Genomic DNA, 15,026 nt, shown 5'->3' with positions numbered 1-15,026 from the left:
AAAAATTTCGCAACTGAAAGAAGCTACCATAAAATTCAAAAGTGGAACATTACATGGTCAAACCGCATGCAGGTCGGTTTTGCGGGCCAATGCTGAGGCGAACTGTGTCAGTGCATAGGGCAGGGATGGCGAACCAATGGCACACGTGCCCGTGGTGGCACGCAGCTAAATAATTTGGGCACACCATTATTTTGCAAGTTTTCAATTGAAATTATGTACCATAACCACGTACTCGTGCATTCAATCAGATCACATGACAACTATTTCTCATATCCCGAACAGAGCCTATTTTATTAAGATATCTGAGCGCTAATGTTATAATTTTTTAAGAAAATTTTCGAATCAAAGACAAGTCTATTCTTCATAATCTGTTACCTTTTCATGTTAACTTTTTGTCATAAAGGCACGCCTCTATAATTGTAGTTATGTTTTTTATTTGATTTGGCACGCAAGTCAATAAAGGTTCGCCATCCCTGGCATAGGGTATACTTTATTCGCAGATATGGAGGCATCAATAAATATGATAAACTTTTTATTACCACTGGTTTTTGATTAAACTGCAAAAAAAAGCAATGAAAAACGTGGTTGAATGTTCGAGTTGTGCAGTGAGAAGTTATCGAGGTACGAAGGTTTTTATTCGGAAGTAAGTATACACTTATTTCTCACCAGCAATATATTCAAACTGCAGATTGGTGGCGCACAGGAGGTGTTGTCATAAGCATGGGACTACATAATACTTCAACTAGTCTTACCAGTCCCTACACAAAACTTCCCAATATGGTATTAGCCGGCAAGGGTATGGAGACGTACCTCACTCTACATTTATCTATATTCTTTCAGGTCTGAAGGCTCACAGGGTATTTTCTACTTATAATATCGAAATGGGGAAGCGGTTATTGTTTCAATATAACATGTGATGCAAATGATGTAGTAAATTAATGGCAATATATTATTTCTTGTAACATCTCTATCATCTTTGACTAAATATTTCGATCATTATATGTATTCTCAAAATTTTATCAATAAATGTCTAAAACGAAAAGTCTAATATTTATTTAAAGTAACACCCATATCATCGACATGGCATAAATAAATAAATCAAAATAGCCTTTATTCAGACCTTGTTTACAGTACACAATCTTAATCTAACAATTCTGAAGAGTTGATGACACCAACAACCTGGTCTGTTTGCCCAATGACATAGCATATAAAATATTAAATGAGAATGTTGACAATAATAGTTTCTGAAATGCACACTGATACATATAGCATAATATTTCAGTCAGTATACATAATTAAATATCTTCAGACGAATGAGAAAAGATATCGCAATATAACTGAATACTACAAATACAAAACAAGAATCGAATACAAATCAAGAATCAAATCAGAAACAAAAAATCTAAATTCTACGAATACCGAAGATAATTCAAGTCTGTCATAAAAAGCTTAGTGAAAGTGTTCAAACAGAATACGCCAATAAGATAAAAATAACTACATGACGACACTAAATTCACAACTTCTACTAAAATAGTAAAGAAAGTGATTTATACTTTCTTAGCAGAAAAAAAATAAGTGCCAGTAACAAAATTACCTAAAAGTTGTACCTTTAAGAATAAATTAAGTAAGATAAGTGCAACATAAATAATATAAGGAGAACGACTATTTAACCACCTCAATTGACTAAAGATAATAAAGTGAAATAAATTACAATTAAATTCACTTTTAAAGATTTTTCTGAGCACTTTGTTAAAAATTATTTGAAAGTGGACTTTTACCGCAAAAATCGGAATCTAACAAACTAAAAAAGACCTTAAGATGATAAATTATTCAATTAAAATTGCAAAAGGAAATATTAAAATGGAAAAATGGCATTTCGAATAGTATGACAATAGTAATTCGCGCGGTAGAGTGGGCGTGCATCGTTATCGGCATACGGGTGGCCCGTCGCCTTGGCCCCGTTGCACACATCTTCAGCACCGGCTCTTTCCATGAAACTAACCTTCAGCGGCACCCACAAGGTCACCAATGTTTGTCTAGACTAGCGACCCTTTGATAATTATTTCGACAAACACGGAAATTATGAGATAACTCCCAGATCTAGTTCAAGTATCAATGTTAAATAAACTTTTCTACGGGTTTTTTGGAAGGTCGATTTTAATTATCATTAATTGTTTTTCTGTTAATGTGGTATGTTGAAATTCAACGATTGTTGTTGATTTACTTTTCAGTGCATCCGCGACAATCTGTGTAACTGGGATAATAAATTATTACAACGGTATTTACACATGGTGGCATTACGCACAAGATAAATCATAATATCAATTACAGTATTATTCCACGGCACACAACGTAAACAAGAAAGTGGAATGGCGCCTCGATGGTATTCTGACGGCCGCTGCGAAGCCTCCATTTACCCCTGCATAAATGTTTGTTCCGAAATATCAATAATTGCAAAACGTTCAAAATACATCGCTTTAATCCTGACATTACGTAAAAAGTTGAGTAAGATTGTCCAAATATAAAAGAATTAAATTGAACAACTCGAGCCATCCGGCCACTACTGGTGAAATTAAATTCATGTTGCGTAACTACAAGCTCGACTTTCTGCAAGGATATATGCGCAGTACACGCGACCCACTCACGAGCGACTTCGCGACATCCTTTCTATACACACAATACGCTAATACTAGGTTATTTTAAGACGCACATCTCTTAAATTATGCTAATCTAGTCTCACAAGCCAAACAAATTTCACACGCATTCGAATTAAAGATGACTAACACAATGACTTTATTAGATATCACAATTCGCCCAATGGTTTCTTTTTCAGCAAATAAAAAAAAACATGAATACAAAAGAAATGTGTAGCCAAGCGCTACTACTTCAATTTCACCAAAAACGCGTCGCTGGATCGTGATAACCCAGACATTAAAGTATTCGAAGTGATCAATTAAACTAATTGAACGTGAAAGCGATCCCATTCATTATTATGCACTCTTATAAGGAATGCAACGGGACCCGTGTTCTTTTAAGGGTGTGTCCCTATTAATTAATGACAACATACAGCTCTACCAAGTAATAATGTGACGTAACTAATTACGGAACTTGATTTTCCGCTACCGGTCGCACGTGAATGGTGAGCTTTTTATTGTATTTATGCATCTTTAAGTAGGGGGCTTGCCTCTTGGCCGTGTGTGCAAGATGATGAATACTAAGTCGCACCAACACATTCGATTGCAGTGGACAGTATTCGTTAATTCAAGAGATCGATTTAACAAGATCTCCAGCCAGTAGAGCTTTTGATTTCATCTAAGTCAATCCAAGAAAGTTGTACATAATTTGCTAAATATTAAATTCTAAATAACGTGGAAATGTATACATATATACATATATAATTCGTCAATTGAAAATCCACTCTATAGAGTACCTCTCGCGTACAAAACGCGTTGCATATATGACTGTATGACTTTGCTCGCGAGATAGCAAACGCAACGCATAATACTTTCAAAAGTAGAACAAATCAGGAGTATCAATCAAAGAAGCTGCAACGGGTTGCTCAATCAAGTCTATCGCTTCAAGGTCATTATCTAATCCGCTAGTCCTTCCACAATCCCCGAGCGGGCACGGCGCGAGTGGGGTGACGCGGCCGCCACCGTCACTCGCTCAGTCGTCGCGTTGCCGTGAACTTGGCCTGATCTGGTCTGTCACACTGGCCCCGAGGCCTTATCGGAGGCGCCGCCCACGGCCTATAATAGCTGGGCCGGCGTCTCCCCCTGACTATAGAGTGGGCTGTGACTCCGTCAGACATGTTTCGCGTCCTCTGCTTCCTCGCGGCCGTAGCCGCAGCCGCCGCATGCAGGCCCTGCAGTGAGTGCCCTAACTATTATTTTCGACTACAGGAGCCTTTCAGCAGATTTTCATTTTTTGTGTTTAGTGAAGTGCATTTTCTATAAGAATTTCCCCAAAAATGGACATTGAATATTTTCACCAAATTAGTTCCGAGTTTCTTTTCACAAAGCAATAAGTGTTATTTTGCTAATTAATTATAATATCTGTAAAATGTTGGTAAGTGAAAATATATTTTGTGTCCATCTTCAATCAATGGAGCTGATTACGAAACGGCAACCACAATACACGTTCAAAAATATTTGCTGTGACATTAAGATGTTCTTACACAAATTTTAATTTCTAATCTCTTATTCAATAGGCATTACTTCAGTTTTGGTTATGTCATAAAGTAAGTGCTAATAGTTTGAAGTGCTTTTAGAGAGTGTGGCCACTTACTGACGATGCTCATTCGCATATGAGCTTGTGGAGATAAAACCTCTGAGATATCTTCACAAGTATGTTAAGAGCCCCGGATGTGTAGAGAGCTTCATCGAAATAACGAATTTATTGTCTGTTACTGATTAACAATTACATCCTGAACACAATTTAACTTTTAACACATGTTAAAAGCCTCTTGGTATTCGAACATAACGTTAATACAAATGGCGTGAAGGAAAAGGCTTATCTTTATCGTATTTTGATCGCAATTCGCGACCCAGTTCGCGACTGCACATTATGAAATACTTGTGCAGTTACAAAAAATGTACATGTAGTGTTAAAATATATGTGTCTTACTCATTACTGCATACTAGTGCAGCTCTATAAAACAAGATCATTTTGGCGCGAATGTTTGTTTACTAACATTGCGTTCTCTAATATGCTAATGAACTTTGCTCAAACGTTGCGTACATGGTCTCTACTCTACTACATTAGATTTCAGTCGCGCATGTTAATTATATTTATTCATATCTACCTACATGTTTATTATTAAATATTGAAGAATTATCTTTTGAATAGTGCTTAAATAAAATTAAAGAAATTTCTCTTTTGGTCAGATTCTTTACATGTTGCGTCAGCTCCAAATGAAAATTTTCAAAATTATATAAGGTATGGTATGTTCCGGAGTAATTTAAAAATAGAATAGATCCCATGCACCATGGTCGCTATGGTAGAGGTCCTTGCTCCATAAGATTCATTACTTCGGGACTGCAATACCGACCTTACCTATAGATAAGGCACAAAGAACAGTAAAAGATTTAATGAAAGTTACTTCATTTCATCAGAATGGAAAAGGCATTTCAGTAACAGCACGAGCTACTGAAATCTACCTTATGTATGGTAAACCTAAACAAAACACGATGCAAAAAATGCACAACTCAACAAAGCCTTTCGAAAATTCGGATAATGTCACCAGGTCAATATCAGCGTGGATCAGGTTACCACTTTTGTGTGTTCATAACAATAAGTTGGGTAATGGACTACCACTTGACATGTCCCACCGACGAGGACTTGACCCTCTTTTCTCCGGAAAAATAATAGACAGGAAAAAAGTACACCACAATATACTTATTTACCAAACTGATTTATGTAATGCGTTAGAAAAACCCCGTTAAACTTATTTTCGACAGGTAAGTGATAGTAAATGTGTAATGGCTGGAAATACCTAATTGCTAATCAAGACAAATTATAAATATCTAAAATATAAATCATTTAAACATGAACTAGTTTGCCTATATAGGAGGTCCAAAGTTCTCAATGAAAAACATTACATAATACACGAAAACTTGAAAGGCGATAAGAAAGTGCATCGGTGCTCTTGCAAATAAAATGCCACCGATAGAACGCAAAACGACGCTTTGTGATCTGGCAATTTAGTACTTAAAACCTTTCGTTTATTTGGAAAAAACTATTGCATGTCGTTCATTTATAAGTTCCTCTTTAAAACTATTCATTTATTTTTGGAAGAATTGGAATTGGAAATTTTTGTCGTTCATTTATGTACTATCTTTGTATAATTTCCTCTTTAAAACTATTTATTTTTATTTGGAAAGAATACTACCCCAACTTAGGAAAACATGTGTTTCAGACCCTTACTTTGTGCAATCATTTTGAGGAATCGAGCAAGTTTTAAACGTGACCTTGCTATCCATATTGGACAGGCAAACCATTTCTTTTCAAAAGCTCAGGCGTCGAGTAGTTATCTTCTGCTCCATGATTTTCGAATTTTCCATTCCCTTATATTAATTTGCTCACGTTTAAACATACTACATATTTCTGTTAACAGCATGTGGGGTGGCTCGGGGCGCCCGAGTCGTGGGAGGTGAATCAGTGACTCCTGGCGAGTTCCCCTGGCTAGCTGCCCTCAAGAGAGACGGAAAGGTCATCTGTGGAGCCACTGTAGTGGCCAGAGACCATCTCATCACCGCCACTCATTGTGTGCACGGGTAAGTTGGTTGAACCTCTATAGAACTTTCTTCCAAATGGCTTTTTGGAAATGTCCTGGATAACGAACTGTAGACAAAATAATGTTTTAAAGTTTTGTGTCATTATCGTTGCTTTTTAAATACCCAACTTATATTTCTGAAGCGCATAATAAAATTCTACGAAATTCAATATTTTCAAAACAAGAGACTGTCAAAAAATAACAAACTCTTCATTTGTTTGTTTCCTTATTTACAAAGGTAAAGAAAACACTTGACATCAAAATAAATCCGATACTTCACCGTTTGCAATTTTCGCATATCACAGTTTTAACAGGCAAGGTCCCATAACCTTGATGGCAAGTATGACTTTGACCTCGTAACGAAATGTACGTAACACGTGGCTTATCATTCAAAACAGAGCTAGTTCGAGGCCGGCATCAACAACAAATAGAGACAGTGATATCCATGCAGATTTGTATGGATTTTCGTAATCCATATCATCATTGTGCTTTTTACTGTCCCAGTGGAGGGCACAGTCCTCTTCTCATTTCTCATACAGAGCATAGAACAGGCTGTTCTCATCTCATACATTGAAAAAGTTAAATCAAGACAACAATAAAAAATCTCTTAGCTCTTGAAAGGTACACTTTGCACAACATACAATATTCTCATCCTACACACAAGACTGCATCCATTAACATATCAGTTGCGACAGGAACGTTGAAGTTTCTTAACAACTCCTAAAGATCAATATGTAGATATTAAAATATCGTGTTACCAAAACCAGAAGCCAAATCAGATATCAATCTTGACCTTTCGCCAAATCCTTATAAGGTGTTACAATCATACTGTTTACATTCATGCATTTTATGCTCTCTAAAATTTACTTCACATTTTGGTATGATACCGTTTTGTTCACACCATGTTTGGAAGTGAGAAAGCCACCCGAAAAAGTGGAAATCGAATGTAGATAATAATTCAGAATAAAATAAGAAGTCTTTATTAGATTCGGTTTGTTGTCTGGTGCCATTTTATTAGGTTCTTTGAATTATAATAATAGCTTCTTTGTAGGTCTACTGCTGCAATTCTCTCAAAGAACACGGTCAACCTACAAAGTTTCGTTTTTTTTGTGCCATTTCTCCGACACCAAAAAGAAGGTCAAATGTCATATTCATTCAGTAACCCATCAACGACCCAACAGTTTAGCCCACACCGATCATTAACGCCTCGAGAATCTCTGATGGCCCACTATATGATTTATTGAGATACGCCTTTCTATAATATCAATTTACACGTGCGAATCTAATCATTAGTCACACTATTGACATAAATATCTTAAACGATAATAATGATTTTATAGTTCCGTTGCTTTGGACTATCTACAAACAATAGTTTATGTAGGTGAGCAGTAATTGGTGAAAGTGGATTATTGACTCAAATGGAGACTTCAATAGGTACTCTTGTCATCAAAGAGTTTGTAATCAAAGACTTGTGAATGCCAGGCACCTGTCGGAAGTCATTGTGGGTGCTTGACAGCTCCATTCAACTACTCATGAGGTCAAGTTTTATAATTTTCTACTAGCAGAGGTGTCTAGTCATTACGCACAATACGAAAACATTTGCCTTGAACAACCATCCATCGGAACCTAATTTTGTCTAACTGTTAACATGACTAATACGAAAGAAAAAGTCACTTTCATTCACCCTAAAAAGTAAATTAATCGGTGCCATCTTGATATGAAATTATGATTCATGGATCATACATGAATGTCTCGACTATAATTTTTAATTTTGACCTCACGTTTTGCTTTGATGTTATAGATGCGAATTACAAAATGAGTCTGTCGAGCGAGTATCATGAAATCCTTTATGTAGTATGTTTTTTGCACGATTGTAAGTAATTAGTAATGCATAGGTAATTATTTTTGACTAAGTACATAAACTTAATAAAATCGAGGAACAAGAAAGTTCTCCTGCTAACCACGAACAATTTTGTTGGAAACCGGTACATCGGCGACGGCATGTCCCGAGGGTTCCGCAAGGGACAACATAATTAGGACCAAACCCGTTCCCGAATGTAACAACATTATGTAAATTATTGTGCACATGACAATGTGCTATAATTTAAGGATATTAACCGTTATTGCAAATAAAAGCTAATTGCTTTCGCGAGTTAAAAGGAAGACATATCCGTTATTCAAATAAATTAGAGGTTATTTATAAATTCGTTTCAATGCCCCAACCGTTCGTCATATTTTATGATGAGTGAGCCCTGCTTAAGGATTGGATTCGTTTGGATAAACTGATTCAACGTTTCTACAAGCACTCAACTTTTAACGTTCGGGTTGGTGGGTTCAGGGAACTGTAATTTTCAACAATTTGTTAGGCCCTTATTTCATTTTTTTAAACTATACTTGGGTACGCCTTTTTTAAGTGGCATCATCAAATGACTTCGTACACTGTAGGCAGCGAAGGGTTGTGTTAAACAAAGTACGTTTGACGCAGCTTCTGTTGTAAGACTTGCGAGAAAAACATTCAAGAAGGATACCATTTAAAACATAATACTCCCTGAATACTTTTTATCATAAAATGCAAATAACGTGCATGTTTTAAACTCCTCATGATCGTACAGAACCATGTCCCCTTTTCCGGAATGGCAGAAACAGTTACATATAGAATGCAATGCATTTAGTTAAAACTTTTCACGGACTTTGGTTTTAGTGATGTTTTAATTAATTCCAAGCAATCAAGATAACTGTTCGGATCTGAAAACGAGCGTGTGTCATGAACTTACCTACATACATGTTATATGCATCGTACGTTGGCTTTAGGATATGTTTTATGTCTTCGCATTTGACCCTCAAAGCCTTACTGCTTTCCTTACATTAACTGGGAGAAGGTAATAAAATACTGTTGCAACCGCTCAAGCGTTTTTATTTATGCCAATTTGTTACTTACACATTTTTATTGCGAGTGCCACTTCTTGCTGTCTTATTCGATTTTCGAAAATCTTGAAATGACGAAAATCGCGTACGTACTTAACCTACATATAGGCACAGTATAGGTAATTTGTTCTCAGCTCTGTCAGTATTTTTCTCTATGAACGTAAATAATTACCAAAATTGCAACTGATAGAGATAGATGAAGACTTGAACAAAAGCATTTCCGAGCGATGTTGATACGGCACCTTAAACTTTCTTAAGAGGACGAATTGGAATTTTTGGCGCCAAGGATGTCAATTTTTCTCAGTAAATACAAAACGGATCAAAATACAACTTGGTTACCTGAAAGTTCATGATATAAGCCTTATTTTGTTAGTTGTAGAAACATGATTAGGTAACTTTTATAACAGAGAAAAATATATCAAACATACCTCTTTTTAAAAAGAGATTCACATATTATGGGCAAACGGGACCGATTTAAGCCTCTTAACTTTTTTAGTAGTTGAGTATATACATACTCTTTAAAATGGTAGTAGGAATTTTTATTAAATTATCATTTCTAAATATTAAAATTACAAAACCATTTTGTCGCTTACGACTTTTAGTTATAAGCTAGCGCGCGTATTGTTATCCTCGCCCCGCTCAGACGCTCCGACCCCTTTTGGCGCCTTAGATGCGCGTGCCGGTTATGGAATTATTGTTGACCAATTCCTCGCCTTAAGTCAAAAAGGGTCGTTTAAACCTTTGCTGCAATATTGATTTACATAACTTGTACAAATACGTGCCCTTAAGGTCCCAAAAACAATACCTACATGTGACCTTTATCGGTTCCGACACACTTTCTTACAGTTACGTAAAGACCCTTTATTAGCAAACCTTACAAAATGTTTGTTGTTAATATTATATCCTCAGCAAATGAGCATTAACCCTAATTGGTTCAAAGAGCATGTTAATTGTTTGCCTTTCTTAAGAGAAACTCACGAAATTGTAGTTTGTTTAAAGCTTACTACCTAACGTATTTACATAATAAAATACGCCGGTTGGGCCTTGGAAAAAATCTGTATAGGTGCCTACCTAAATGAAGCGTCCTAAAACCTTACCAATGTTTGAATTACCTGCCGTAAAAGACTTTTTAATATCTTGGTATAGTTATATACGGTAAACATCCATATCACAATCAATCACATTTTGAAATTTAAAATGCCAGAGGGATATTCCTCATGAGTCATGTCCGCTGTGTTGCCATGTTAGAAAACTATCCATCGATACGTGCGTTGGCTTGAAAACAAATAAAACCTATTTATTTCTACCTATGACTGATTACCGGCCACGACCTGAAATATTTGCATGAGAGTATGGAGGCCAATGTTAGATAATGCGGTCACCTTGGCGTTGCATGGCCTACGGACGACATGGGCCTTTAGAATTATCGATTAGCGATCGAAATATGTATATCAAACTTAGTATTTAATTGGTAAGATTGGGAAGACACTCGGCCACCATATCATTTTGTTTTTTCCTTTTAATATTGTACAAGTTTGTATTGATCGTTTTTGTATTAATGTTTCATTTGAACATTCATTTATAATTTTATTATCTCGATAAAAATAGTCTTCACCGCCCAATAAAAAAGTTACGAAAACAAAACTGTGAAAAAAAAATCAAATAAATATTTATAAGTTTTACTATAACTGGTAGGCAAAGGAATATGATGTATGCAGCCGTAAAGTTACATCACAGCAATGAGGTTAAGGTCGCATTGGATGCGCTCGCGATCCTTTTGTCCTCTCCAATAGCCACGTAGTGTCGCGAATCAATTGTTTCGCATTACTTAACGATGTGTGCTGAATATTAATCGACAGTTTAACGAGATATGCTCAAATGAAAATATTTTAAATGAAGCGTGAACTTTTACAGTCGTAGAGATAACATCGTACGTTTATTGGCTATAAATGTCGTTTAATTGCTCCTTTTGTAGTCAAATAAATATTGACTTTATATTTTTATAATAACTGTATTGAACTTGTACTGTTAATATCGAAATGTTTAAATATAATTCAGTTATTGCTATAATCAGCAATTTATTTTGATGCCCGCTTCATAAATGTTCAATGCTCTGAATGTTCGCATGAATATTCTAATCGTATTGCTCTTTAATTAAATGTAGCGGTTCAAGCCGTTCAAAGCCCGCTAATAAGCCATCAATGCTCTTATTGCCCTTCAATTACGATTATATTTTTGTAACGATGGTTTATTTTAACTTGCAGGATTGAAGCATCCCGTCTCTCGGTCCTCGTGGGTGAATATGATGTGAACAACTCCAGGTCCGATGGGTTCGAAGTCATCCATGTGGTACAACATCCAGACTTCAACAGATATACATACGATTATGATATAGCTGTTCTAAGACTTGCTGATCCGATACCAGATAATCTATTTAGACCTGCTTGCCTTCCCGGTAAGATATTTTTGAACATTTTATAAAAATAAATATTTAAAACTTCTTGTTACAAATCGAAATAATTTTAACGCTGGCTGAAAGGCAGAAAAAAAATGGATAGATGACATAAAATATGTCAAAAATTAAAAATAATTCAATTTCTTTTTCTTGGACTTTAATAGCATTCGATTATTTTTTCTAAATAAATAGCCAGATATAAATAAATTTCTAATTAAATTAAATAGGTTGCATAGCGACTTTAATCATTTCCTGAGCTATCATAGCTACAGTTGTGTTAGAATTTTTTTTTGGCAATCTAGTAGCGCCATTATTAAATTACTGAGAAACATTAAATTCACTTTTTGTTTTTTTTTTTCTACCTGCGTATAATACCTATAATTAAAAACCTAAAAAGTAGATATCATCAAAAAAAAATATAACATTTCAGATGCCGAAGACCTAAACGGTCTTGAAGGGGAGGAAGCAATAGTTACCGGTTGGGGCAGCACCGTCGAAAAGGGCCCTGCATCCAACATACCTGTGAAAGTAAGGAAGTGAACGCGATCCGTACGTGACACGATCTCTAGACGATCATAACTAGCATTACAATGTTATGACACGACAAGAATCTAATTATAAGTAGTAGTAAGAGCACTTCCTGATGGGCTGCGGGTTGTTCGAAAGAGATACCGCGGCCCTGGTACATAAAAGGCCTATGACGGAACACGACGGTTTTTAGTCAGTAAGAGTCTGACACTCCCTCACAGCTGCTAACCCACAGCGGGAGGGGTCATTTGATGATTTTTGACGTCGGAAAAAAAAAAAAAAAAAAAGAGCACTTCCTGATTTTAATGGATCCTGTCATATTCGGATCGCGTGCGTATTGTAACTTCATCGTTAGTGAAGTTACGTTTATTTTGCTATATTTTTAATGTGTTTTGTTGTGAATAACAGTTTTAAAATTATGTTACTCTGGATTGGGTTAGTCATTAGAATTCAACTTAAGTTGGAACATAAATAGTAAGTGCAGCAACCGTTGAGAGGTGATATCATCCTCGTTTAAAACCTCGATGTAAAACTAATAAAAGCCTTTATCTCAACACCTATCAACCTACTTTTTGAAATTGAATATTTTACAGATCCTTCTTCCTTCGATAAAATAATCATATACTGTTGTCCAGGCTGCAGTCCAGATTTGGGCACAAGAAGAATGCTCAGGCGCAGGCTACGGTCGCAGGAAAGTGACTCCGCGCATGTTGTGCGCAAACGCACCTGACCGAGACGCCTGCACCGGTGACTCTGGCGGCCCCCTGCTTGTGTCACAACCTTATTTCACGCTAGTCGGTGAGTTTTTGTAAAGACCCTACACCTATTTTACCATCCTATTTTCCTACAGGGGGTACTCGAGTACCCCAAAGTAAAAATGTGATTATTTTTGGAAAATAAAATACGGTTGAAATGTTTTATAATCATATTTATTTCTTAGGCAATTGAGATCACAAATCAACTTATAGAATTAATAACATTTATTAAATAGAATATTTTTGGCACACTTTTATTTGGTGCTCCAAGCAAATAGGGATTTGGCACTTATTGCACCTGTTCTTGCATTTCCGGTCTTTATTCCTGGGGCACATTCCACAGCGTCCTTGTTTTTGATAATCAGGCATGGCCCTTGCTGCTGGCACATCTTTTTTCAGGATACCTACCTGCAATGACCTCCTTTACATCCCTCCTCAAACTTGGGGTTTGTAAACGATTTTCCAAGTGCTCATATATTAGCCCAACTCCCAATTCTTTGAGAAAAGTTCGTCGGAATTTGTGAACTTGTCGCTAAACCCTAAAATGGCATTTGGCTTGGGGGGCTGGTTACATAGATTGCATAAATTACTCCAAAAATACTATTATTAAATTAAATAAATGTTCAAATAAAATATCGATTGCCCTACACTGGGGTGACCAGGCACCCCACAGCACAAGTACACACGTCTACACGCAGCGGCGAACTCCGCGCGACTGATAGGCCTAGAGCGGGTACCACTAGGATAAAATACGCTGAAACGCAAAATTGTGTGAATATAATTAATTAAAAAATCCAAAATAAAGTTCCGTGGGGTTCTCCAGCACCCCAGGTAGGGTTCTAGGGACAATCTTAACCACTTCACTGTCCACGAAGCAGACACAATAGTAAGACAATCGGTGTGTATCACATATGACTCATAGGACAGAGAAGTTATTTATGTTGTTTTGAATACGCTTTCAAGTGTCCTCCAAGGATAGCTGGAGCGCTTTTTAACTGTCAAGACTAGAGCTATGTTTTTCTTTATATCTAAATCCAGTTTATAATGGAGAGCTAAGCTTATTTCTTTAAATCTTGTGACCCTACTCTCACTTTCTTATTGACTGATCATAATTTTGAAGTTTTCCACGTTCCACAGGAATCGTATCATGGGGTCGTGGCTGCGCCAGGCCAGGCTACCCTGGAGTCTATGCTCGTGTGGGCCGCTTCCTACCCTGGCTCCGTGTGGCGCTCCGCCACGCTTGCACTTGCCAACCTCCTGCTTATGGTTAAGACTGGTTGACAGGATTAACACGTATACATAGTATTCAGTACTTGCCCAGTTTATGATTACAATGGGCGCTTAAATTACGCTAAACTCAGGATAGTGAGAAACAGTAGGTTAGGGTTGAAGTGTCAACTATCAACGCGTGCATTGTAGATGTAGGTACATTCTGTGAGTAATCGTTCAATTAGTCCATTCGTTTCATAACTTCTGGAACTGAGGCCGCCTATGCGTTATATTAAATAGGTTTGATGGAATCGTTATTGTTAAATAGTTCTAATTGTACGACATTAGTATATGCACTAGTGTTGCTCATCAAATTGTTATCGATAGCAGAGCTGGCTGTTACCTTATACGTTGATGATTTAGTACCTATTCAGACTTGTGCAAACATCAGTATTATTAATATATATTAAATAGGTCTATCTAAATAAATAGAATATTACAACGGCTGTGATTAGTTTAAGAATTTAACATAATTGTAATGTTTAGATATTTTGTCATTTGTACAAATTACTTAGGATTTCCATGAAAATGTAATAAAATTGCTTATAAATAATTTGACAATTTTTTTTTTTCTATTACACTCTTAATTTATTTATTTTATTATTTCACGACTATAAAAAAAACAAATCATTGCATTTTATTTCATCATTTAATGCCAATTAATATAATAAATAGACATCACCTATTAAACGTCTCTGAATCAATCAGATTTTCAGTTTATCAATATGTTTTCAACTTTATAACAACAGAAAATACTATTCTTGTGTTGAAGCTCGATGTTAGAAAAAGATCTATAGTTCATATTTAACAAAATGTAATT

At 36.1% G+C, this 15,026-nt stretch overlaps 1 protein-coding gene across 1 annotated transcript; it reads left to right on the top strand.

Annotated features, from left to right (window-relative positions):
• The first annotated feature begins 3,659 nt into the window (after nucleotides 1-3,659).
• On the top strand, nucleotides 3,660-14,759 carry LOC124634733 (transmembrane protease serine 9-like). The gene is made up of 6 exons (XM_047170394.1): nucleotides 3,660-3,870; nucleotides 6,116-6,275; nucleotides 11,464-11,654; nucleotides 12,085-12,182; nucleotides 12,818-12,980; nucleotides 14,075-14,759. The coding sequence occupies exons 1-6, from the start codon at nucleotides 3,810-3,812 to the stop codon at nucleotides 14,206-14,208; spliced, it is 807 nt and encodes a 268-aa protein (XP_047026350.1). The 5' UTR covers nucleotides 3,660-3,809; the 3' UTR covers nucleotides 14,209-14,759.
• The last annotated feature ends 267 nt before the right edge of the window (nucleotides 14,760-15,026 follow it).

The sequence above is a fragment of the Helicoverpa zea genome, chromosome 11 (genome assembly GCF_022581195.2).
Source record: "Helicoverpa zea isolate HzStark_Cry1AcR chromosome 11, ilHelZeax1.1, whole genome shotgun sequence".
Classification (NCBI taxonomy): domain Eukaryota; kingdom Metazoa; phylum Arthropoda; class Insecta; order Lepidoptera; family Noctuidae; genus Helicoverpa; species Helicoverpa zea.
Note: the sequence above shows the minus strand (reverse complement) of the source record. Positions and strands in the feature narration are given on the sequence as shown.

Coding starts and splice junctions, on each gene's coding strand:
- LOC124634733 (XM_047170394.1), top strand. CDS start 3,810: ATGTTTCGCGTCCTCTGCTTCCTCGCGGCCGTAGCCGCAGCCGCCGCA. Junction 12,183..12,817: donor CATCCAACATACCTGTGAAA/GTAAGGAAGTGA, acceptor ACTGTTGTCCAG/GCTGCAGTCCAGATTTGGGC. Junction 12,981..14,074: donor ACCTTATTTCACGCTAGTCG/GTGAGTTTTTGT, acceptor CACGTTCCACAG/GAATCGTATCATGGGGTCGT.